Source organism: Sus scrofa, chromosome 4 (genome assembly GCF_054392235.1).
Source record: "Sus scrofa isolate SSC_HxYL_T2T_F1_AM1 chromosome 4, Sscrofa_HxYL_maternal_Yorkshire_Landrace_v2.0, whole genome shotgun sequence".
Lineage (NCBI taxonomy): Eukaryota > Metazoa > Chordata > Mammalia > Artiodactyla > Suidae > Sus > Sus scrofa.
The window spans coordinates 108,077,736-108,104,423 of record NC_139386.1 but is presented as its reverse complement, the minus strand read 5'-3'; the positions used below and the strand labels follow the sequence as shown (position 1 = coordinate 108,104,423).

The 26,688-nt window shown below is 39.0% G+C and overlaps 1 protein-coding gene across 19 annotated transcripts in view; it reads right to left on the bottom strand.

The window, feature by feature from the left end:
* Nucleotides 1-26,688, bottom strand: part of GDAP2 (ganglioside induced differentiation associated protein 2) — a 234,809-nt gene that overhangs the window by 183,967 nt on the left and 24,154 nt on the right. For all 19 annotated transcript variants that reach the window (XR_014844355.1, XR_014844356.1, XR_014844348.1 and 16 more), the window contains exons 6-12: nt 22,795-22,871; nt 17,551-17,710; nt 15,193-15,349; nt 4,275-4,351; nt 3,686-3,762; nt 847-986; nt 334-388 (exon numbers count right to left, since the gene is read on the bottom strand). Coding sequence is in view for 2 of the 19 variants with exons in the window: in XM_085023446.1 (XP_084879572.1) it covers nt 334-388; nt 847-986; nt 3,686-3,762; nt 4,275-4,351; nt 15,193-15,349; nt 17,551-17,710; nt 22,795-22,871 (743 nt within the window). In the remaining 17 variants the exon portion in view is untranslated. The remainder of the gene's footprint in view (nt 1-333; nt 389-846; nt 987-3,685; nt 3,763-4,274; nt 4,352-15,192; nt 15,350-17,550; nt 17,711-22,794; nt 22,872-26,688) is intronic.

Below are 26,688 nucleotides of genomic sequence, written 5' to 3'. Positions count from 1 at the left end.
GTTTTTTACAGAAAGTAATTGTTGAGCTGAGAGCTGAAGGACAAATAAGAGTTAGCTATGAGCAAGGGTAGGAAAAAGCCCAGACGAACAAAAACCACAAAGAGGCAAGGACTCAGGGGCTAATGGCTTGTAAGGGTCGCCTACTACGATACTAGAGTCATGTGGGACCACAACTTTAGGACCACAACTCAGAAACACTTGAAAAGGAAGGGTAAATAAAGAAATTAGCCATCACAATGGTTATAGCAAGAATTAAGAAGATGAAATATATCTTAATATGCAGGCATATAATGCACATAAATTCAAGATTTAGCTAAAAAAAAAGTACTGTACCTTTGAACGAAATGTTGGATGAACAAAATAAACAGCCTTCAAATTCCTCTTGTACCTGATTCAAAATTTAAAAAAAGGGTCAGTATAAGCCATGCCTAAAACCGGTGACCATTAACTCTTTTTCCAGGTGTTAAAAAGCAGAATAAAGTTTATATACAAATCTATTTTGATACAAAATAAGCTGGAGTTAAGGAAGGCCTCCTTTATTATTATTACTATTATTATTATTATTATTATCATCATTATTATTAACTGTGCCCACAGCATGCAGAAATTCCTGGGCCAGGGATTGAACCTGCCCCACAGCAGTGACAACACTGGATCCTTAACCCGTTGAGCCACCAGGGAACTCCCAGGCCTCTTATTATTAAACTATCCAATCTATGCATATTAAAAAAATCTTTGTTACATGAAATATCCTTTCACAAACTACACAGCAATGTTTGCTATTGCTTAATATCAGGCAAGAAAGAAGCTGTGCTCCCCCCTTTATAATGTGCGAAAATAACTAACTTGACATCGACAACATCATAGAGTTTCTTCAGGAAGTCAGAGTCCAGGTGATTGTATTCGCTGGTCAGTGTGTGAAAATATACTAACACATATTCCTTCACAGCAATGTGATCCATTACATGGATAAAATATAAGAGAGCCTAGAAGAAAAAGGAATACAGGGAAACATCATTTTGTATAGTGGTCTATTTCACAGAGGCCAAAAGAGAGAAAAACCCAGAAAATTAATCTAATTTACGCCCCAGGCAGACATCGCAGACTAAAGAGCGTCTCCTTAAAAAGATGTTCAGGAGAGTGGATCATGCCAGTGTTCAGCAGTTCTCGTAGTGCAACCGCACAGGCCCTTGCTTGGCTGCTTCTGTGTGATGGAGAACAGCCTCCATCCTCTCAAACAGCTCCTCACACACTCAGAAGAGCTCTTTGGTCAACTATCTGGGATAATGATACCGAAACCATGAGAAGCAGAATTTCTAGACTTTTACTTAGTCTTGAAAGCTCTATTTGAATTCGTGAAAGTCGTCACATCTCTACTGAGTTAAGGACTCATGGCTCTCACGTAACCGGCGAGTGCTATAAAGGACAGAAGAGATGCTGCAGAAGGCTCACAGTGAGGGCTGATTTTCTTAGCATCCTTAATGTTGAACTGAATGAGGAAAATGAGAACAGGTTTAGTGAGTGGATGGCCGTGGGCTGGGCAGCACTTCCACAGCTCTGACTCAAATGTAATGTGACCTCCATCAGTTAGAGGACTATGCCATCAGAAGAAGGATGAGCTTTAAGAGAATCTTTAAATACCAAGCCGAGACACAAGAAGGGCAGGGCCAGCGTGACCCAGTGGTGTAGCTATAAACAATGACAAAGCTCAGGAAGCGAAGAGGTAACAACTGAAGGGTTACTGTCAAACAGGCTGTTTCCCTCTTCCTCCTCAGGGGCATCCTTGGCATTGGCATGAATGGACTAACATGGATTAGGATCCAAATGCGACCAGAGCAGACAGAGGAGGGCACTAGGAAAACAGCATCTTTCCAGTTGTTGCCTAATTTGGACCTCATGATATTTATGAAATGATACATCAGGAACATCCAGAACACCATGCAAGTACACACACAAGGTCAAATGCGGGGATTTATGCTTCCACTGGATCACTCACATTATCAATGCTGAGAATGAATGTCATACTGATTATCAGTTGAGTTTTTTTTTCCCCCCTCTGTGTGTGTGTGTGTGTTTACTTCTGCTCTTACTAGGTTGCTTCTAGTCCTCCTTTTATCCACTCACCATTTCCTCCAAGGGCAAGTAAGTTACCCATTTTCAGCTTCAAATCCCCCATCATTAATCTTTTTCATTATAAAGAAGTACAGCTGCATGACAGAAAAACATAGAAAACAAATACTCCCTAAAACTATGAAATCCATTTTGAGAAGCCAACTTCCAGTTTTTACCTTTATGCTTAAACACGCACTACCCTTGCCAAAAAAAGTCAGTATAATGCAATTTAATGCATCACTTTTTCTCCTATTGATGTTTTCATCTTTAACATCTCTTTATAATACTTGCCTCTATAACCATAATTTTAAGGGTCACAGAATATTCCATTTGTGGATGCACAAAATTACCTGTCAGAAATTTAAGGTATAATTTTGTGCTACAAATGAGCCTGTGAGTAACCTGCCAAGATTCAATGCTTTCACAAATTTTTTTACCCACACGCCAGTGATCAGGAGTCTAGGGCATAGCCGGATGCAATTATCTACTTTTGCACAACTGTGTTTTATCTTAAAGTTATGTGTAATTTTTACACTTTAAAGTATGTATTTTTTAAACTATGGTCAAGAATTACTCATTAAAGTCATTCATCTCCTTTGCAGTCAGTTTCTACTAAAACCTATGTTCCAGGAAGATCTACGTATTTATCCTGTGGATTCGACGGTTCCTTGCCCAAGTATTCCAGTTTGGGCAGTTTCTGGGCCCACAACTACTTCCATATTTAGGATTACTTCCTTAGCACAAATTCTCAGAACGACTGGGTCAATGAGTGTGACCATTCTGATAGTTTCAACTCATCTTTGACAATACTTATTATTTAAAAGTAATACCAAATTGTGAAGGTGAAAAAAGATACTTCACTTTAATTCCCCCCCCTTTTTTTTAACTACTAATCAGGTTGAACATTTTCTTGTTTAGCAGGAATATCATTTCTTCTGTCATGAACCACTTATTTTGTCCTTTCCCTCCAAATGAAGGGATTACGAAAATATGACAACTTGGGTGAACTACACGCCAGGTTTCTCCTCTTCAGATAGACACTCAAGAGTTAATGTTTCTTTTTTCGAGACAGGAAAACGCGATCATTAGTACAATTATGATACCGAATGAGTCCAACCAAACCCTTGCCAGTTACATCACATCCAAAACAGAGCAGCTGCGTTGTTGCAGATCACATCATGCATTCCAGTGTTTCTTTTCTCCCAGAGAAAAACCAAACCCTAACACACCTACAGGACCAGGGCTGCTACTCTGTCAGAGACACACAATTCTGTCTCCCCTCGTAGTCTAAGCCCTGATCCCACATGCACATTCTGCTTCTTTTTTTTTTTTTTTTCCCCTCTTTTGGCTGCCCCGAGGCAAATGGAAGTTCCTGAGGTAGGGATCAGATCCAAGCTGCAGTTGCTACCCACCCCACAGCTATAGCAACAGTAAATCCTTCAGCCACCATGCCAGGGCAGGGATTGAACCCAGCACTCTAGGGACACTGCTGAGCCCATTGCACCACAGCAGGAGCTCCCCACTTACTTTTTAAATCAACGTTACTTACAAGACAAAGCTTTTTATGGCCTACCTTGTCCATATCTATTAATGTTACAGGAATGTTTCTTCCAACTACCACCATCACTGTGCGACCACAGTTATCGACACCTACAAAGAGGAAAAGTAATCAGTGCCCAGAAACTTTATTCCAAGCTGTCATCTGTCCTGGGCTCTGAACTTATAAACATAGTCTACACAAATGTAAAACATAGGTTTTTCAAATTTCATCTTCAGATTTCTTTTACTGTGTGGAAAACATCACTTTTTTTTTAAGGAAAGGTAAAGGGGAATCTGATAACTTTCACTTTTCCATTATGTATTTATGTAAGGTTTGAATTTTACATAGCAAAATTATGGTATGTTTAAACGGAGAAAAAATTCTAAAAGAAGGCCATTAAGAAGAAATGAAGGCAGCCAAGGTGGAATTACTAGCTGAAAATTTTATAGGTTGAGATATATTTTTAAGATCTTAGTGATGAGCAAAAACTGTCTTCATTAGTACAAAACTATTTTATTCATAGATAAAATGGACAAAGTCATAGAAAAATGAAATCTCTAACAGTATGCTAAGTAAGGTCCTTAATAAGTAAAAGAATAACTTAACACATCTTTAAGCTCACCTGTTTGGTATAAGGCTTTTAGAGAAGCAATATCAGATAAATCCTCAGATCTTGCTTGACATAACCAGCGATTATAACTAGAGAAATAAAGAATAGAATTGTTATAACAAACCCTTGTAAATTAAATTTAAATGAGAATTGTTTTCATCGTTCTCTGTTCCTAAAGAACAAGGTTTTATTATAATGAAGGAGTTGAAGAGGCTGTTACATTATGCAGAATCTGTGTGTTACTGATTAAAAACAAAACAAACAAACAAAAAAAGAGCCACTGAGAAAGGAAGGTGCTAAAACTAGATAATTAAAAAAAAAACCATTTTTGAGCAAAACTACTCATGTAACCAGCTAAGATACCAAGTACCCAAATTAACACTGTTTTTTAAGTACGATTATCTTCTTTTACTAAAAAAAACTTTCAACGAAAACCTAAAGCAATAGCAGTTCTCCACAACAGGTGTTCATTCACTCATTCAACAAAGACTTACTGAGTCCTCACCACACAAGAGGTGTTTGAGACTACTCCAGTGAATGGACATGATCAGTTCCTCAAAGAGTTTGCCTTTCAGAAGAATACTGGGTAAGGGCTGAACATGTTATCTCAGACCACAAAGAAAGCAGGTCATTTTTTTTTCTGGGAAGTCCAGGCTTACTTAAGATGGGCTAATACTTAGCTGTACTGATGCCCCACATACCAGATCATAGAGACTGCCATTTGGCCTTGGCTAGGAGGATATTAAAACGGGAAGAAATGAGAGTTCCCATCATGGCTCAGCAGTTAACGAATCCGACTAGGAACCATGAGGTTGCAGGTTTGATCCTTGGCCTTGCTCAGTGGGTTAAGGATCTGGCATCGCCGTGAGCTGTGGTGTAGGTTGCAGATGAGGCTCGGATCCCGTGTTGCTGTGGCTGTGGTGTAGGCCAGCAGCTACAGGTCCGATTTGACCCCTAGCCTGGGAACCTCCATATGCCGCAGGAGTGGCTCAAGAAACGGCCAAAAGACAAAAACAATTAAATAAATAAAATAAAATGGGAAGAGATGTAAAAGATCTCAAAAAGTGGAAGTGACCTGCAAAAGGGCGAATGAATCTTAGAGTTATTAGCCAGTTAATGGTAGAGTTGAATCTGAAGTTGCACTCAGGTCTCCAGATTGCTGGAAGGGTGAGTACTTTTTCATTCTAGCTTTCTTAAAATTCAAAGTGCTACTTATTTGATTGTGAAAAAAAGCTTCTAAGAGACCTAAATGCATGAAAAGCAACTCTGAAGCATCTAGGTCACAGATGGCATCATCCCATAACTTAAAACAACAATAACAACAAAAAACTAAACCAGGAGAAGGAACTCTTTTTTTTTTTTTTTTTTTTTTTTGCTATTTTAGGGCTGCACCCACAGCATATGGAGGTTCCCAGGCTAGGGGATGAATTGGAGTTGTAGCTGCCGGCCTATGCCACAGCCACAGCAACTCGGGATCTGAGCTGCATCTGCGACCTATACCACAGCTCACGGCATCACTGGATCCTTAATCCACTGAGCAAGGTCAGGGATTGAACCCACATCCTCCTGGATCCTAGTTGGGTTCGTTAACCCCTGAGCCACGAGGAGAATCCAGGAGAAGGGACTCTTGAGTTCTAATTCTACCACTGCCTACGCAACTTTAGTAAAATCGTTTCATCTCTACTGACCTCAGTTTCCTATGGACTCCTTTCAGCTATGAAGTACAATCACACAACTAAGGATATTTAACAGGAAATCTATTACATATGGATTGTAATCAATGAAAGACATGCCCGCTAGTTTCACAGAAACTGTTATTGTCTGTAAAAAACACTTAGTATTGCACGGTTATATAGTCTGCCTTTTTAAATTTAGAAATGTGCCTACCTATGCAAACTGAATTCAAAGACCACAGCTTTTTATTTTAGTTTAAGATAGAATCTGCAAGTCAAGAAAGGATCTATATTTACTGTAGTTTTCCATATTCATATGGACTCTTCCGTATTTTCACACAGGGTTATCTCCTAGGTTATTTGCACTAACTCCCCGACTGTCTCTCTTTCTAATTGTTTTATGATTAGGTCATCTCCACATCAAGACTATATACAATAATATGCCTAATGAGAACCACAGGTCGTAGCACAAAACATGTACAGGAATTCAGTAAATATCTGTTAACTTCTACCCTTTGTGTGTTCATTAGCTCATTTTGCAAAGATTTATTGCATAAATGCAATGCCTGCATCATAGCAGGGACTTAAATCTTTGTTGAATGAAATAACAAACAGGAGTATTGCTCAAAGTATTTTTGGAGGCTGGAGAAGAATTAAAAAAGGCCCTGGCTTCAGAGTCTAAGACTGAATGTATGAGCTAGGCACATTGCAAAGACAACTAATACCGTAATAAGGCAGAATGAGACAGGCAATCCAGCGGGCATCTAAATACTCTTCAATCAAGTATGTAGACTGAGGGTGATTGGCAGGAGTAGGGGCTGGGGGTGGAGAGAGGCAAGGTCCAGAACTGCTGGAGAATTCACTGCTTCCTTCTTTGTATCACAGAGATCAGCGGAGGTTTTACCCTCTTATTGCAACATTTGCTTCTACTCTGTTAGACCTTAAGACAGGGACTATGTCTTAGTTGTCTTTATATTTTTAGCAAATCTCTAGAGTAGTTCCTGACACTTGGGATCTATGTATTCAGTGAATTCTATTTTATTTTTATTTATTTATTTATTTTTTTTTTTTTTGTCTTTTTGCTATTTCTTAGGCCGCTCCCGCGGCATATGGAGATTCCCAGGCTAGGGGTCGAATTGGAGCTGTAGCCACCGGCCTACGCCAGAGCCACAGCAACGCGGGATTCAAGCCGCGTCTGCAACCTACACCACAGCTCACGGCAACGCCGGATCGTTAACCCACTGAGCAAAGGCAGGGACCGAACCCGCAACCTCATGGTTCCTAGTCGGATTCGTTAACCACTGCGCCACGACGGGAACTCCTCAGCGAATTCTAAATAAAATAAGTTTAAGCTGGAACTCAGATGCACAAAACAGAATTAATCACCCTTGGTTGAAAACACTCTCATCACTGGTACATGCATGGTTCTTTTTAAAAAAACTGGTCATCTAATTAGCTATTTTTAATGAAATAATAAGCACTCCACAATCTACCCAAAACAAAAGTTAGCACCGTCACAATAACCTACATCTTATCATGGTCACTTCCTTCCATTCTAGCCTCTACCTCTCCTTATCAGGTTCATCATTTTCTTGCTTTCCTTTTTATATCATTTAAATTCATCTACATGATTCCCTCAGCAGGTTTTGTGGTTGTTCTTAACCACTTCAAACAAGAAAAAAGCCTACCATGCTGTGTGTAATCATTTGGGTCTTACTTTTTGGACTTATTATATTGCTAAGATTCATCTATATTGTTGGGTGTCAATGGTGTTCGTCGCTTTGACCACTGTATATAATATATTATATGAAAACAATAGTTTTATCCACTCTCTTACTGACAGGCACTTGCTGTTCCTGGATTTTTGCTGCTGTGAACAGTGTTAACAGTTACTCTACATATCTCCTGGTCATGTGTGTATGATTTTTCTTGGGTAGACACCTAGGAGTGGAAATGCCAGGCTATAGGGTATATTGGGGTTTAAGAGACAAGGCCAAGCCTCTTTTCCACAGTTTTATTCCAATTTATACTTCTACAAGCAATGAATAGAGGAGCCTATGACTCAATGTCTTCTTCAATACTTGGTTGTAGCAGATGTTTTAACTTTTCTCAATCAATTGGATTTTAATTGGTATTTCATTTCTCTGGTCTCTAATGATGTTGAGATCCTGTTCATTTTTTCCTCTTCTGTGAGATGCCTGCTCATATGGTTTGTCCATTTTTCTATTGGACTGTTTGTTCCTTTCTCTACTATTTGTAGGACTTCTTTATTCTCAGTACTAATCATTTGTCACTGGCATGTACTGTGAATATTCCAACTCTGCTACTTGCTTTTCCCTTTGAATTTAATTGCTATACTTTCTTAATTTCTTAATTTTAATACAGCTAAAACTATTTTTTCTTTTATAGTCGATGCTTTTTAAAATTTTATTTAAGAAACCTATCTTTTCTCCAAGATATGATGGATACTAACCTATAACATTTCCCAAGAATTTTAATTTTTTAAAAAAATTTTAAGTCCTTAATCCACCTAAAATTAACTTTAATCCATGGTGTGAACTCTGAACTAGTGTTAAACTCTAAAATGTTTTTAATCTTGGCCAGTGATTAACAACTTGAGATCCTAGGATAGGCAAAATCCACATAGAACCTTTATAGAAGGTTTACAGCTTACATCAGATTCTTAAAGGCTTTATTTATGATTCAAAAAAGGTTAAGAATCTGAGACACTGGCATGGTTCCAGTGTCTAAGGACCTTGAGATGAATTCCAATGCAACAACTCAGATTGTTTCTTCTTTATTTTAATTAAGTCTGCTCTATTCCCACTACAGATTATGTAAAATTGATTTGATTACCTAGTCACATTTTTCTTTTAAATCTGTATTTGGAAGGAGTTAGCAAAAGCAAAGGTGTCAGCTCTATCTCCTTATCCAGCAGAGAAACAGTGCTTTCTCTGTTTCCCTCATCTATTCAAAGAATATTTTTTCCCCATTATATTGCTTATAAACTGCACCTCACTTTTTGCTATAGTTTCTGTTTTATCTCAATGTAGACATGCAATCTTTTATCCTAATCAGTCAAAGCAAAAGCAAGAAAAAAAAAGTAAAATTCAAAGTAGTTTATTATTTTCCTATAGCTTATTCCAAATAAACAACTTTCTATTACTTGATGGGTAAAATATAATACTCATGGGTAAATGGTGATACAAAACATGTCACAATGGCAGTAAAAGTGGCCACTACAGTGCTCTCAAGGCAGAAACATTGCATAGTTTCTCAATAGACTGCAGTTGGCTAAGGTTGGCTGCTGTCCTCACAAAGTTAACAGCAGGCAATTTCCTCTGGTTTATAAATGACCTGCACAATCAAGAGGTGAATGATCGGAGTTCCTGTCATGGCTCACTGCTTAACGAATCCGACTAGGAACCATGAGGTTGCAGGTTCGATCCCTGTCCTCGCTCACTGCATTAAGGATCCGGCGTTGCCGTGAGCTATGGTGTAACACACAGATGTGGCTCTGAATACGCATTGCTGTGGCTCTGGCATAGACCGGCAGCTACAGCTCTGATTAGACCCCTAGCCTGGGAATCTCCATATGCCACAGGTGCAACCCTAAAAAGATGAAAAAAAAAAAAAAAAAAAAAAGAGTTGAATGATCATGAAAATTTAAGCTAAATTACTCTATCAAAGTCCACTAACTGGAGTTCCCGTCGTGGCGCAGTGGTTAACGAATCTGACTAGGAACCATGGGGTTACGGGTTCAATCCCTGGCCTTGCTCAGTGGGTTAATGATCTGGTGTTGCCGTGAGCTGTGGTAGAGGTCGCAGATGCAGCTTGGATCCCATGTTGCTGTGGCTCTGGCATAGGCAGGTGGCTACAGCTCCAATTCGACCCCTAGCCTGGGAACCTCCATATGCCACGGGAAGCGGCCCTAGAAAAGGCAAAAAGCCAAAAAAAAAAAAAAAATCCACTAACTAACCTATTTGTGTACAACCAATAGCCTGGGGCAAATTTTGGCTTAGGCATTAACAGAAGTTTTTCCTGACTTCACACATCTGTCCCACACTGGACTTGGTTAAAACCCTTGTTATATACACTCTTACTGAACCCTTTGTAAATGAAATACATTTTTTAATATAATAAAATGTATATTTAATTTTACATGTAAATGCATATTTAAGTTAATGTAATTGAAATATATTTTTCATATAATAATTTAACATTTCTCTCCTCTGTAAGAACCTATGCTTCACGAGGGCTGGAGCTGAATCTGCCTTGCATGTCACTTTATTATCTTTCTTGCTCAACACTTGGCACAGCAGTAAGGGCTCAATAAATATTTAATAATGAATAAGATAAAGTTTTCACTATCAGAAATGACATAAGAGTTACAGGCAATGGGACCTTAAGGCAACAAAGGAAACTTGATGAAAAAGAAAAATTCTTGTAAAATAATTTTAAGAGTTTTAAAAGCTGTCTACTTGAAAAAGAATATTCAGATTGCTTGGCAATTATTTTTTTTTAAGTAAGCCAATATCTATCTTATGATACACCCAAATTAGTGTCACAACTGGATGGAAGACTTGGAAATATTACTCAAGACTCAGACAACATGTCTAATTATTTCAGATGTTAAAAAGAATTATTACACAGAGACATGGCAATGCTATGAAAGGATATAGCTGATCCACACGATTCTCAGTTTTGTTACTGAAGGAAGAACTGAAGATATTACTAACTAAAGATCTACTTATTTCCCAAGAGAGAAAACAATCATTTTTATATTTGATCAACTAACGTCATAACAGAAACAAAACTCAACATGTGTAAGTAGAAGTCTGATCTACAGAGAATAAGAGAAAAAAATTCAAAAACTATAACCTTCAATCTTAAACATTTAGCACATGTATGTAAACAGATGACTTACCACTCAGTTATATAAACTCATAAACAATTAGTCATCAATTCTCAAACTTTTGAATTTCAGGATCCTTTTATGCTTATTTCAGTTATACTCACCAATATTTACCAAATCAGAAATAAAAACAAATTTTTAAAATATTTACTAATTTAAAAACAGTAAAAACCCATTATGTGAACATGAATTACTTTTTATTTAAAAAAACCTCTATTTAGGGGGAAGAGTTACACTCTTCATTTTTACAAATCTCCTTAATTTCTGCTAGATTCTCACATCCTCTTCTGCATTTAATCCACTGCAATATCGCATATTAAGAAGTCTCTGGAAAATTCCACTGAACACTGATAATGAAAATGAACAGGGCAAGTAAGTCTAGTAAGATTATAAAAATGGTTTTTGGCCTCACGGGCTCCCTGAAAGGATTGAGGTTCCCTGGGCTACACTTTTGAGTTGCTGCTATTACTTTGAGATTTTCTGCAACATAGATAATAAGACCTCATCTTTAATTATCACAGACACGGGGCACATGAGCAGGAAATGTAAAGATCTTTTGATTCAGATGGAACTTTTCACTCAAAGGAACTGAACAGTTGAGGTACCAAGCCTTTGCTTCTTGGTTCAGGCTTTGGGACCCACAGGCTGTGCTCGTCCCCAAGCTTGTAACTCTGTGCCGACTGGACGCACAACAACCTGAGCACAAGGTAGAGAACACACCCTGACATGGGAGGGTAATGCAACTCATTCCTGAATTTCCAGGCGAGAGCGACTACCTTATTTATCTGTGTATTTCAGTTCTAGAATATTATCTTGTACAGAGGAAATATCCAAAGTCTCCTGAACCAAACGGAAACTGTCGACCATGTGACCAATTTGCATCATAAGATCATAGCCTTGTACCGATAAGAACAACATGCTTTACACGCTGTGTTCCTATTCCTTCCTAGAACATACCCCTTTGCTGAGGACCCCTTTCCAGAAAGCATGAAATCAGGGAATACAGATTCATTTTAATACTGGCTTGAACTAGTCATTGTTAAATGAAACGAATTTCCTCATTAAACAGAGAGACAAACAAGTAGCCAGGGCAAACACACACTTAAAAATTTCAGGTTAGCTGTATCACTCAAGTAGAAACGGAAAAGATGTGTGTGTGTGTGTGTGTGTGTGTGTGTGCGCGTGCGTGTGTGTCGTGAGAGAGAGAAGAGGAAAGGTAACTGGTTTGAGAAAGGTGATAACAATGCAGTTCTTTGTATATGAACACAGAACACGTCTGGTCCTTTCTCTGAGGTTGGTCTGTGTGGTTGGCTGGAGATGGTAGTTGGGAAGATGAGCCGCAGTAGCCACCTTAAGGCGCTTCCTCAATAAGCTGCAACGCTGGGCAAGCCACTCTTGGGGATTAATTTACCCTTCTGTAAATTAAAGGGAGCAGATCAGCTGAGGTTCAAAAGAATTGCCTAAGAAACCTTCGAAGGAGGATGCCGGAGCCCTTCCCACAGAGGTTCCAATTCAGGAAGTTTGGTGTGGGGCCTAAGCATTTTCTAAGTACCCCTGGTCCTTCTAATGCTTATAGACTGTATGCTACATTTCGTAAAACTCTATCAGATGATTTCCACAATTCTTTTCAGCTGTAAGGTACTGCTGAGAGACTACAGACCAGTGGTTGTCAAAGTGTGGTCCACAGTCCCAAGGCTTTTTCAGGGGGTTTGCAAGGTATAAACCATTTTCATAATAATTCCGAAACATCATTTGCTTTTTCACTACGTTGATGTTTGCACTGATGGTGCAAAAGCAACTACTGGGTAAAACTATGGCTGCCTTAGCTGAATCAAGGTGGAAGCAACAGACTGTACTAGCAGTCATTATATTATTAAATTGCCAAAACACTCACAGGGGAAAAAAAAAAGCCAGTTTCATTTAATACTGTCTTTGATGAGGAAGTAGAAATTATTAATTTTATTACATCAAGCCTTGGGAACACATCTTTTTAATATTAATGGGTCAAAAAACGGGCAGTACACACAACACTTTTGAGCCTGAAGCATGAGGCTGTCTTGAAGAAAAGCACTGTGTGTTTGACTTGCAAGCTGAACTAGTTGTTTTTTTCCACGGAACACCATTTTTCTTCACTTAATGACTAGCAGACAAACCATGGTTTTTCAACATGAGTATCTGGCAGATGTTTTCTTAAAAATGAATACAGTGGCCCTGTCATTTCAAGAGAAACAATGAGTAGTATTTGCTACCAATGATAAGACCTTAAAAAATATATATAAAATTCTGGAAAATTTGTATCCATTACCAGATGCTAAAAGTTTCCAATACTTAAGGGCTTTTCTGATGTGATCAGTGGTGATATTAATAAGTATAATTTTTTGATATTGTGTAATGTAATATGTTAATATTTGGAACTACTGAATAATTCAGTGAGTCAATATTTTCCAAAAGACCAACGTATCATGTTATAAATTCATGCTATACATTCCTATTATAAAATCCACTCAAAGTGCAGGATAAAACAACATATTTTAATATAACAATATAAAAATTCTTAGGTTTGAGATTCCATATTACAAGAAACATTATGAACTGCCATATACTGAGTTATGGTGTACTATCAAAGAATTTCCTCAATTATTTGAAAAGGCTATTAAAATACCCCACCTTTTTCCAATCATGTATCTGAGGTCAGGTTTTTCATATACATCACCCCAAACAACATATTGCTATAGTTTGAATGCTGATATGAGACTCCAGCTCTCTTCTACCAAGTTGAACATTAAAATATTTGCAAAACTGTAAAACATGTATTTCTTACTAATGAAAAAAATACTTTTCATAAAAATATTTTTGGCTTATTTTTAAATTAATTACTATTTTATCATGTGATAAATATGAGTAGGTATAAACCACGTCAAAACAAAAGTTCTTTGGATTCCTCAGTAAATTTTAAGCATACAAAGGGGGCCTGAGACCAAACAGTTTGAGAACCACTGCCCTAGTCCAAAAAGAGATACCCAAATCTAGCAGTGCATGAACCATGATATGAAAAAGTTTTAAAATATATATAGATGCCAAAGTCTGTCATGTGAGGAAGAGCCCAGTCAATGTATTTAAAGAAAAATGTTTGCCAGATGATTCTTAATATAGGGCCAAGATTCAAAACCTCTTAATCTAGCATTTGATTATGTTGCCTTTGGAAAAGCTGTTCATGGGTGCCCCCTAGTGGCTAATTTGCTTTTGTTTCTAAAAATAAAATGAGAATAAAGTGAAGACCAAGGAAATCCTAATTTTACAAGGGACTCCAGAGATCATCTAATCCAACTCCCACCTTAGAGATGGAGACTGACAACAACCACACATAATTACAGTATAGTGTGGTAAGTGCCAGGCTATGCTTTGGTGCTTAAAAAAAAAAAAAAAAAAAAGCATGGGGCAGGGGACATTGATTGCAGAGAGAAGTTTCCAGAGGCAATCACTTATGAGCTCATGCCTGGAGAATGAGCAAGAATGGAAGGTTGAGAGTTATTCTAGTCAAAAGAGATGGCAAGTCCCAAAGCTCAAAAACCATAATTTGCTCAGTATTAAAGAGAATAGCAGTGACCAATTTTAAGGGCTTGCTAAGTACCAAGCACAGTGCTAAACTCATTTTATTACTTAACACTCACAACAACCCCATGAGATGTTACTCTCTCAAACCAACCCTATAAGATAATGACTATTATTAACTAGTTATGGTTTATGATTTTTTCCTTTCCTTTAAATTTTTTTTTTTTTTTTTGAAAAGCAGCTAGCTTTGCAAGGACTGTTTGTTAATCCTTGGACAAGATTTCCCAGAAGTACAGAAGCTGCTTTTATGTTTCAAAAAGGATTTATTCAGAATTGCTTAAGAAAACACCTAAAAGAAATGGAATGGCTTTATAAGGTCCTTGGGATAAATCAGTGAGAAATAACACTCTTCTAGTATTAATAAACCATAGATTATGCTTTAATTATAAATACAGTAACATTAAGCAAAAACCTTGTAATTCAGCTTTCCCCTTTCCCTACTTCTTGCTTTTAGAATATAACTTCACCTAGAGGTACTACAACTGCAGTAGAAAAGAGCAGGAGCTCTGAAACCAGAGATGCATCTGAATCCTGCCTCACTCCATCACATGCTGATAAATTAACTTTGAATTCCTGCATCTACAACATTGGGACAAACATCCTCCTTAAAGGATTGTCATGAAGAATAACTGAGAACACTTTATATATGTAGATCATTTAGCAGAGGTAGGCCTTTTCTCATTTTCCGTGTTCTTATGTGTGTGTGTCAGTCCACAGGGATTTGCCTTACTTTCTCTGATGTTGCTTCTGCAGGGCTGCCTCTGATAACTGTCCTTGAAGGATCAGTCTTCTTTGTTTATCAATATCTCCTTCCATCCGAGCAAAAGCATGAGAGCCAATAAAAGAAAGATCAACTCCCAAGCCTTCATCCTCCTCTTCTTGGTTGTCTGTAACAAAAATGCTATCAATAGAAGAGCTCATGGCAAACGTAAATGCTACAAACTGTGAATGCTGCAATAGTGACGACTGCCCAGAAACTCAAAAACTGGGGTTAAGATTGTTTTTTGGGAATGAAACTGAAATCAGATTCAGGCATCCGAAGAACTGAAATAATGAAAGAAATCACCTGTCCACATGTGGCGGAAGTTTTAGGAATACATGAAATCAAATCAAGGTGATCCAGGTGTAACCTTAGGAAGGAAAGAGTAGAATGTAATAATAAATAGAAAGAAGCAATTCTACCGTATGTAGAGTTAAGGATGAACTGTAGGAGTTCCCGATATGGAGCAATGGGACTGGTGGTGTCTTGCGAGCGCTGGAACGCAGGTTCGATCCCCGGCTCGGCACAGCGGGTTAAGGACCCGGCATTGACACAGCTGTGGCTTAGGTGGGCAACTGTGGATGTGCTCTCTGGCCTGGATGTGCTCCATATGCCTCGGGGAGGCCCAAACGGAAATAAATAAATAAATACAGACAAACTGTGGTGCAGCGTCCAACAAAAGAGAAATATGAAGAAAAAACGTTTGGGGTCATTTATCAGGAACTGTTAAGGAGGGAGCATTTGATTGGTTGGCACGTGATCTTACATCCTTTTGTCAGGTAACCTCTGATGGAAAATGGATGGACCAGGATTGCAGGGCAGAATCCACATTCACTAAGATATGTTCTGACTCTAGTGTTGTGACTGTCTACACTGGTCGTGCCTACATAATCATTCTGATACACAGAGTTACAGTTCTCACTACAAATAAATGTTAACTTTCTGATTTATCCACGTGATCATTTTATGGCTGGCAAGCAGCCAGCCTCTTGGGAATGGCTCAGCCTCTTGGGAATGGACCATCTCCACTGCCTCACTAGATCTCTTAAAATAATTATATATATATATATATATATATATATATATTTTTTTTTTTTTTTTTTAAAAAGAAAGGACAGCACACAATCAAAAACCTTGGACAATGAGGACCTTCCCAAGCAATGCCATCACCTGAAGCCCAGTTCAGCTGGGACTTCCTCACCTCTATACCACTGCTCCTCAAACTGACAGGCAATAGCTTAGAAGAGCCTGAATTTTATTTTTTTTAATTAAAAAATACCCATAAATGAAGTTTCTTTCAATCCCTCAAGTAAAGCTAACTTTACAATCTATTTTAAGATTCAATATTCTAACTGAAGATATCTATGAACCCTTGAGTCTATAAGGTAACAGTATTTTCTGAGATATAGATGCAAACCAAGCAGTCTTTGAGAATGGTGGATAGAAGGGTACCTTCTGGCTAATGAGTTAGTCTCACCTACTGCCCAGCACGGCTATCTCAACTGGTTTTGCTTTCCATGACCCCGTGTAGTGCATTCGATGCACTTAAGAAAAAGTAAATTGTATCGCGATAGTCACAATTATGAGGATTTCCAAATGACCCCAGGCACATTTCAAGGCTGTACTTTACTGGAGGGTCCCTAAAAGTTCATGAGAACCCCTCCAGCAAAGCCTGGTTCACAGACACTTTCTGATGCTAAACCATTTATAATTCCCTCCAGTTGATTTAAATCTGGGTACCAGTGACAAAAAAAGAGATGGGGAGCCTTCTACAGATTTTAACTTGACGACTGTTTAAGTGTTCATGGTAGGAATAACTCTTAAACTGCTGGATTTTGAAATTAAGTTCCAGCAAGGCAGCTTGTGAGGCAGGCCTCCGATAACGACCTCAAACGTGTGAAGATCAGCACAAGCTGTCATACAGATTCAGAGGGGCTCCCATCCTGCTTTACTATCCTTTCCATCTACATGGGTGTGTAACCTGAAGAAACAAATGGCTATGGGATTCTTGTTTTAATAGTTAATGTTAAGCATGGCTTTCAGAGGACATTGTCCAAACCATTGAAAATTTTAGATGATAATATACTTGACTACTAACTCAACAGTGCCCTGCATGAAACTTCATACACACACAATTTTTTTTTTTTTTTAAGAGTAAATCTTAACAAGAATAAGACTCAAAACACTTAAGTTGGTCTTGATCTTAGTGTCGCACTAAGAGCGAGCCTCCCAGAGGGTCAAGTTGAACTTCCTACTTCTTCAGTAGTCAGCACTGATTATCAGTCCCTTTCCTTCCTTAGGAGGGAAATTAAGAAAAGGAGAACTCACCCTCTGGGGCGCCGGGTTTTTCACTTATTCGAATCTGCCGTTCAGGGACCACAGGCTCCCCTTCTGCATTTCCAATATCTGCAGGTAGGAATGGCAATGAGCGACTCTCCTCCTTTAACGACCTTGGGAAGTACAGAGGGAGCAGCTTTCGGTAAGTAGCCTGTGTAAGAAGAGCCAAACACTCTGTGAAAAACAACGAAGTGATGAGGCGGGCATGAGCAGTGCTTAGCGCTGTTCCCTAGGTTGAGAACAGGCTCCATCACAAAGGGAGACTCTACCATGTCTATGCTCACATGAGATGCTGCCTTGGCACCCTCAATCAGTTCTTGTGTTAAAGATCAGGCTACTGTTAGTCACCATCCTGGCAGTCCCAGGTCCCTGAACCTGGAATGCTAAGTCCCTTGACTCCTGTCCCTGAACCCTACCTCACCTCACTAACATACTTGTCTTTCAAGATTCAGCTCAGATGCTACTTCCTTAATTCTCAGGGTACCATTGGGGCCCATTCGATTCAGCTTTAAATTTTGAGGATTTTTTTTAGGTAGCTCTAACTCTTTGTGAAGGATTTCTACTTCATGACTTTTATTCTTTCTTAGAGGTTTCCCAAAGATATATCTTATTTTCAGAAAATTAGAATAGGGAGTTCCCTTCGTGGCTCAGTGGTTAACGAACCTGACCAGGATCCATGAAGATGCGGGTTCCATTCCTGGCCTCAGTCACTGTGAGCTGTGGTGTAGGTCACAGATGAGGCTCAGCAGCTGTAGCTCTGATTCGACCTCGAGCCTGGGAACTTCCATATGCCGTGGGTACAGCCCTAAAAAAAAAAAAAAAAAAAAAAATTAGAATAAAATTCATTCTACTTCATAATTTTCACATGAGTTGGTCCACTGGACTCATTCCTAAATCTACGATATAGTACATGATACACAGACACTTACTGCTCCTGTTTTTATTATCTTGACGCATTTTGCTTTTCCATCATCCTAGAATTATTTATCATTACTCAATTATCCCCAGCTATCCCAAAAAAGAATAAAACAGAATATGAAACCAAAAGAATAATGGAACTGCCTAGAAGGACTATGTCTCTGGGTCCCCTGCATTAGCCATGTGAAATTTAGGATCAACTTGCCAGTTTCTACAAGAAAGTCAGTTGGAATTTTGATAGGGATTTGGCTGAATCTGTAGGACAATTTGGGGAATATTGTCATCTTAACAACAAGGTTTTCCAATCCATAAACAGGATATCCTTCTATTTATTTAGGTCTTTTAAATTTTCTTCCAAAGATATTTTGTAGTTTTCAATTTACAAGCTTTACACTTCTTTGCCAAGTCTAGTCTTAAATATTTGATTCTTTTTAATGCTATCGTAAATGTAAGCATTTTCTTAATTTCACTTTCAGATTATTCTTTGCTAGGGGTAGAAACACTATTTTTTATATTAATCTTAGGTCCTATAACCCTGCTCAACTCTACCAGTTCTAATAGTTTTCAGTGGACTTAGGATTTTTTTATATACAAGACCTTGTCATCTGTAAATAAGGAGAGTTTTACTTCTTTCTTTCCAATATCTGTTTTTTTTTTTTTTTTTTTTTTGTCTTTTGTCTTTTTTGTTGTTGTTGTTGCTATTTCTTGGGCCGCTCCCGCGGCATATGGAGGTTCCCAGGCTAGGGGTTGAATCGGAGCTGTAGCCACCAGCCTACGCCAGAGCCACAGCAACGCGGGATCCGAGCCGCGTCTGCAACCTACACCACAGCTCACGGCAACGCCGGATCATTAACCCACTGAGCAAGGGCAGGGACTGAACCCGCAACCTCATGGTTCCTAGTCGGATTCGATAACCACTGCGCCACGACGGGAACTCCCAATATCTGTTTTTTGTTTGTTTTCGTTTTTTTTTTTTTTAGGGCCACACCTGTGGCATTGGAAGTTCCCAGGCTAGGGGTCGAATCGGAGCTGTAGCTGCCAGTCTAGACCCTAGACACAGCAATATGGGATCCAAACCGCATCTGTGACCTACACCACAGCTCACAGCAACACCAGATCCTTAACCTACCGAGTGAGGCCAGGGAACCTGCATCCTCATGGTAACTAGTCAGGTTCATTACTACTGAGCCACAATGGGAACTCCCCTAATCTCTGTGACTTTTATTTCTTCTTGCCTATATGTTCTTGCTAGAACCTCCAGTACAATGTTGAATAGAATCAGTGACAGTGACACCCTTGTCTTGTTCTTGCTCTTAGGCAGACAGCTTTCAGTATTTCACCATTAAGTACAATGTTAGCTATAGGTTTTTCCTACATGCTTTTTATCGGGTTGAGGAGGTGACCTTCCACTCCTGGTATGTTGATTGTTTTAATCATGAGAGGATGCTGGATTTCGTCTAATGTTTTTTCTGCATCTAATGAGGTTTTACGCATTATTCTATTAATATGTTGCATTACATGACTGCCTTTTGGATGCTGAACCAAACTTATATTTCTGGGATAAACCCCACTTGTTGATGTTTTATAATTCTTTCATATGCTGCTGGATTTAGTTTGCTACTATTTTGTTAAAAATTTTCACATCTCTATCCTTATGTACAGTCCATAGCCTGTTTAACTTTCACTGGAAAAATCTGCTAATTCAGATGCTTTCATTTTCAGACTAAAACGGCAAAGAGGCAACTGAACAAAGATGACATATGAGAATTATTAAAGGAATCAAAGATGAATGTAAAGAGACAGCACCACTTTAATAATGATGAGGTTGAGACTGATTATATGAAGTAAAATCTCAGACAATGAGTCTTCAGATGATAACATCCTAGATTCGCCTTCTCAAATTTAAGAACCTCTGAGTTAACAGCATGTTTCTAAGGACAAAGGGGGACATGTGACACTCTCATTCAGTCAGTCACTATAGGAAGGACTTGACCATTCGGGATTTTGTGCTAAGAAATGGGATATCATTTTACCAAGATGTGACAATATTCTTTCATCTTTTATGTTTGTACAACAAAATTTACCTGATATAAAAAAGGTATGCCATGCTTAAACTTACTGAAATATCTTTTAAACCTGTTTTCATCATCCCTTTATTATTCAGTAAATTATTCATAAAGTCCATTGGACCTAGGTGACAGATGCTGATGACTATTTTTTTCAGGTATACCGAAGGTGAAGAATTTTTCTGTTCCCCGAGGTCTGGGTCAGGTGTCCTGACAGTCTGCCCTGACACTGTGATGTACACTCCTAGCACAGCACCTGCCACACTGCAGGGTGGTCTCTGTTTATCTGGCTCTCTAACTATTAGCCCCCGCCCCCCTGTCCCCCGAGAGCAGGATGTCCTATCTTGGTATCTCACGCAGTACCCCGGTTTACGACAATGGCCACATCTCTAGCCCAGACCTCACTCCTCAGCTTTGGACTAATAAGCACAATGGTTTACTGATCATCGTGTTGAATCCACTGATCCCCTCTGATCCAACATGTTCAAAACAGCACTTGCCTTCATTCCTCCCTTCTCCTCCCTGCAACACTTTTCCCTCTTTCTATCTGCTCTGTCATTGGTGGCACACCACCCAGTCATCCAAGCCAGAAACCTAGGAGTCATCCTTCACTTCCCTCTCATATATTTGTGATCTCCAACTCCAGCTGAATTTGTTTACGAAATACATATTTTTCTAATTTCAATATCAGAGTTCCCTAGTGGCTCAGTGAGTTAAGGATCTGGCATTGTCAGTGCTGTGGCTTAGGTCACTGCTGGCGTGGGTTTGATCCCCGGCCCGGGAACTTCCTCATGCCACGTCTCCCCCCACCCCCCCAAAAAAATTTCAACATCACCAGTGTCCTTGTTCAGGCCTGATCATTTCTTACTTGGAGTACGAAAACACCTATTATATCATCTCTTCTTGTCACCAGTCTTTCTCCTTGGAAATCATCTTTTACACAGCTAATAAAGAAACGAGACCACATCATTTGTGTGCTTAATGCTCTTCTATGTTCTCCCATCATATAACTGATAACATCTAAGGTCCACAGTATGAGATACCAGGCCAGCACTGATCCTGCCCCTGCCCAATTTTTGCCAGTCCTAGCCTCACATTTTATCCAATACACCCTTCATGCTATTTCTTACTTATCTGCCTCTGCTCATGCTTACATGACTATTGTCTTCTGCCCTTCCTTTGGAAAATCCTATTTATCTTTTACAATGATTTCAACTCACAAATCACCTCTTATGGGAAGCATTCACTAACCCTCTGCCAGGCTGGAGTCATGTGCTCCTATCCTTCCTGTATCTCACACAATTATCATAACTTCTCCAAACTGTCAAACGGACAAAAGGCTCCTTGAGGACAACGACCAGAACTCACTGGTGTATTCCCAGAACCCAGGAGAATAACCTGATATATTCTAGACCCTCAATAAAAGGGCACTGAAAGAACGAAGGAATAGGTAAACCAGGTGAAACAAAAAGAGATAGCAAACCTGGTAAATGTGTCTTATTTTAGCAAATTCACAGTGATTTATATCTCATATATGCACCTATATATACTTGGAATGGATATTTCATATGTATTAACTCATGTATCACAAAACTCCTATGATGTAATAAGGCCTGTCCGTCTTCACATTTTATCAAAGCACAGAGACGTTAAGTAACTTACCCAAAGACACAAAACTGAGAAATAATATAAATGGAATGGGACAGACAACACTAAAATTAAATAAAACTTAGTAAGATTTAAAAAAGAATTTTCTAAAATGGCTCTGAATGAAACTGAAACATACTAAACCTAACCACGTACAACTAAACCTAAACCTCACAGCCTACTTCTACAAGCCACCAGGCTAGGCTGTCAGCTGTTTCCAGGTCGGGCAGACACCAGAGCTTTTCCAGCAGAGAGGTGTGGTTTTCTAGGTATGCTGTTGAGGTGCCCAGGGCTTAGGTCACAAGGTGATGCTGAGATGTCTTGCAAGCTAACAGAGTGAGGAAATCAGAACAACCCATGTTGTAAGATTTCGTTACATGTTAACCATTTACCCATGAAAAATATGAAAAAACGCTCCTTTCTGACTTGTTTCTAGTCTCTAATGAGGTCTTTGTTAACAAGTGATGGTCAGCCCCACTGCCAAAGCACAGACATAATTAGGATTTGACTGCTGGCAGTTCAATTAATAGATAATCATCAGACAAAGGCAAACACTCACAAGTAAACACAAGCTTGAAACAATACAAGATCATTAGCAAAATACCTCTTCAAGTTCAGAGACAGCAAATACTACTTTTTCAATAGTCTCTCCATGAATTTCAAGGAAGCGTCTTACAGTGCCTAAGGAAGAGAATAGAAAAGTTATTCAAAAAATAAAAAATGACGAAAGTGTGAAGAAAAAAAATCCACCTCTTCAAAGTTTTGTTTCTGTAATGGATCAGTCATTTCCCTCAGGTCTGTGCTCAGTGATGCCTTGTCGGTAAAGCCTACCCTGGTCACCCTCCTTAAAAACTCTTCCCTGATTTGCTTTCCTTCCGAGTAACTAGACATTTTGTGGAGTTTCCTGCTTACTGTGTATCCTCCCCACCCTCCCTACCCCATCAGGTAGAATGAAAGTTCCACAACAGCAAGAGTTTCCTTTTATGTATTACATCATTGCCAGTAAAAAGTGCCTGGCCGTAAAAGGTGCTAACTCCAGACATCCAGGGTATTCTTTTTATTTTCTGGGGCCTCCCTCTCGGACCAGAATGGTCTGGCACAAGTGCCTTTCCATCCATCAGTTACAGTATCAGATTTCCTACTCAGCCCTTTATCCCTGTCAACATCCCATCAAACCAAAGCTGAATTATTTTTTCTTAATTTCTATCTTATCTGAATCCTTTCTCTATCAACTTCCCAATCATGAGACCTAGTGGCCTGTTCTCATCCTTTACTTACTAGGAATCGCTCCAGTTTTAGTTTTAAATGGCCACGCTCCACTTTTTTAAAATATTGTCCTCTCCAGGTTCTGTCCTCCACATTTTTTATTTTCTTGATCCAAACCTGACCCCAACAGGACCAAACCTGACTCTCTCCGCTCCCCACCTGCTCCTGTATCTGTATTCCTTATTTCAGCTACACAGCAACATCCAACCACTCACCTAGGCTAGAATCCTGAATTTTTTTTTGACATCTTCTTTACTTCTTCCTTCATCCTACATTTTCAGTGGGTTATCAGGTCCTTTAAATTCGATTGCTAATATTTCTAACAGCTGCTCTCGGGTTCTCAGTGCTTAAGAAGACTTGGGCAATGAGCTCTCAACTGTTCTCTTGTTTCTCTTTTCCAAGTCTCCATATTCACTGTTGCCTGAATTACCTCATGCCACCCTCCTTACTGAACACCTTTTGATGACTCTGTACTGCTTACAGGTTAAGATTCAAAGACCCCAGCATGGCTCTCCACACTCTGACAGCTCACCCCTCCTCCATCCCGCCCCTTAGTCCTATTTCCAACTATTCCTCCACATAGCTTGGGCTTTCACGAGCCGCTTCTTTACTTATTCAGAATACACCACTCACTTTGGTGCTACCCTACTTCTGCTAACAGTGACCTCTCACGAGGATACCTTTCACCCACCATGACCCTCGCTTAGTGAACTCTTCACTTTTTAAGACCCCGTCAAAGGCCATCTCCTCTGAGCAGAACTCCATCCTCCTCGTGTTCCTCCTATAATCTTGTGACTAGCCCTCCGGATAGGAACTTCTCCCAGCATCTTACAGCTAGACTGTGAACTTTCTGAAGGCCACATGAACTTAATGTTGACATTACCAGGGCCGGCACACCTTAGGAACACGGCAAGCAATCATCCAAAAGTTACTAGTAACTGAACGAACATGTCATGGCTCTGGTTACTGACCTACTGCCTGCCTTATTCACTGCTGTATCTTGAGAACCTAACAGAGGAGACCCATTTGTTGGAGGACTGAACAAATCTTCCTAATTCTCGCTCTGCCCAGTGACAAATTTATTTTTCATTTCTTTCTCTATCCTTCTTTTGTAATCTAAAAAAATGAAATTTCAGAAAAAGATTTCTTTTATTTACTTTAAGGCCAAGTTTTATGTTTGCACCGTAACAGTTTTCCTGCATGTAACTGTGGAGTTCCCTTTGGAAGACAAAATACGATGTAGAGCAGTAGCTAAACGGAATTCCCTCAGCAGCAGAGTTCATTCAGAAAAGAAATTCTGCAAAAAGGTGGGGGGAAAAAAAAAGAGTGATATCATGGCTATAAGGTTTTAGCAGTGACTCCCAGTCCAGTGCAAATCAATCCTTTAAAAGTTTCACTTACGGACTATTCTCTGCAACCAACCTGGATGTCCTGTGCCTGACTATGGGGAAAAACTCTAGCTGGTGAGAACGACATGTGGGACACCAAAATTCCCAACCTGGCAACACAAGGACAGCACCCCTATCTTTTTGTCTCACCACCGTGTCCTCTTCCACACAGCCCAGGGCCTAGCACAGAGCAGTCGCTCAAGAGTTTTGCTGAATGAATAAATAACCTGCTAATTTCAATGCGGAGGTTCCTTTAGACTTCTTCTGGAGAAGAACTGACCTGCACATGACTAAGGAAAAAAAGATAAATAGTCTTGGTATATCTATCAAGAAGATATTACTGGGGTTTCAAATGAAATAAATTCAGTAACATTTTAATAAGTAAGAAGTCTTTTGGAATGGAGAACTTAGAATTACATCCTTAGATATGTTCTTGGCTCATGCGGGCTACAAAAGCGTACCAGCCATTTATTTCCCAGATGCTCAGAAAGCAAGTGAGCAAAGGATACTACTGTCTATATATATGCATGTACATATATATGCATGTATGTATGTATGTATATGTGTGTATATGTTTTGTTAATGAGATGCTACAGTTTTGCTCTTAGATTTAAGGTGTAATAAGTCAGGTAGGTCCTATAAAATATAAGTTAACTTGCTTATCTTAAAGCTTTACATTTCCTTTGTGCTAATTAAAATTTTTAGAAATTGCTTCATCAAGGTCCCTTATACCTACCTCTGATCTTTATCTGCTGGCACTACAATCAGTGACAAAGCTGACGCCTCTATGGTACTGTATCAAGTGATTCATCTGGGGCCACAGAGCTAGAGCTATAGTGATAGAATTGGGACCAAAAACCAGTCTTCCTGACTCCCTCTTCAGAGCCCTTTCCAGAAAATAATGGTGGCTCTTTAAATTCTAATCCATGTGATTACTTTAATAAAAAGTGGAGACAGTAAAAGGCCTACCTCAAGTTACGAGATATGGGCACAGGCTAGGTGAAATCAGAGAAAGCTGAGATCTGCAACGCCTTGCCAGGAAGAATTATATAAAGGAAAGGAACTCTGCTTTGATAAGCCACCGTTCAGAATACATGCAGGCCAGCTATAACACAGCAGTTTTTCACTGAAGCAGTTCCAGCTCAAGCATGATGAATTATCTAGTGTAACAGACAGCAGACTTGGGAGTCATAAGGCCTGGATATATGTCCCAAGACTGCATAACTCTAAGAACACGATAAATTTCTGAGCCTCTTTATTTGTTAAACAGACACCATGCTATCTGAAACACCAGGCTGTTGAAGAAATAAAATGGGATTTCTTTATCCCTTTTTAAAATACATATTTCTTGAGCAAGTACCATGTATAAAGCATTTCTGACATATGGAAGCCCTGGATATATAGGAATGAAAAGATAAGATCTCTACTCCTCAAGAAGCTCGGTGTAAATATAACTTATTGAAAGTATAACTATAAAACATATAAATTTACTGTAAAATCCTTGAGCAACAAGAATCTTAGTTTTAAAAATAATTACTAAATAAGACTATTTAAGGACTGAAAATTCCCTCATCCTAAATTCTAGACATATAGTCTAGAATAATAATAATAATTCTATACATCATATACCTATGTAGTGTTTTGGTGAATATAAGACTTTCAGCTCTTCATCTTTAAATTCTAGAGACAGAAAGGGGTCTTAAAGATCATCTAGTATAGTTTCCCTCCCAAATGAGATTGTTATTTAGCCTCAGCATGAATATTCCTAGTGACAAGAAGTTCACTTAAAATTCCTGTTACATTTAGTCCTGAATCAAATGGGACCAATCTTCTTCCTTGTCACT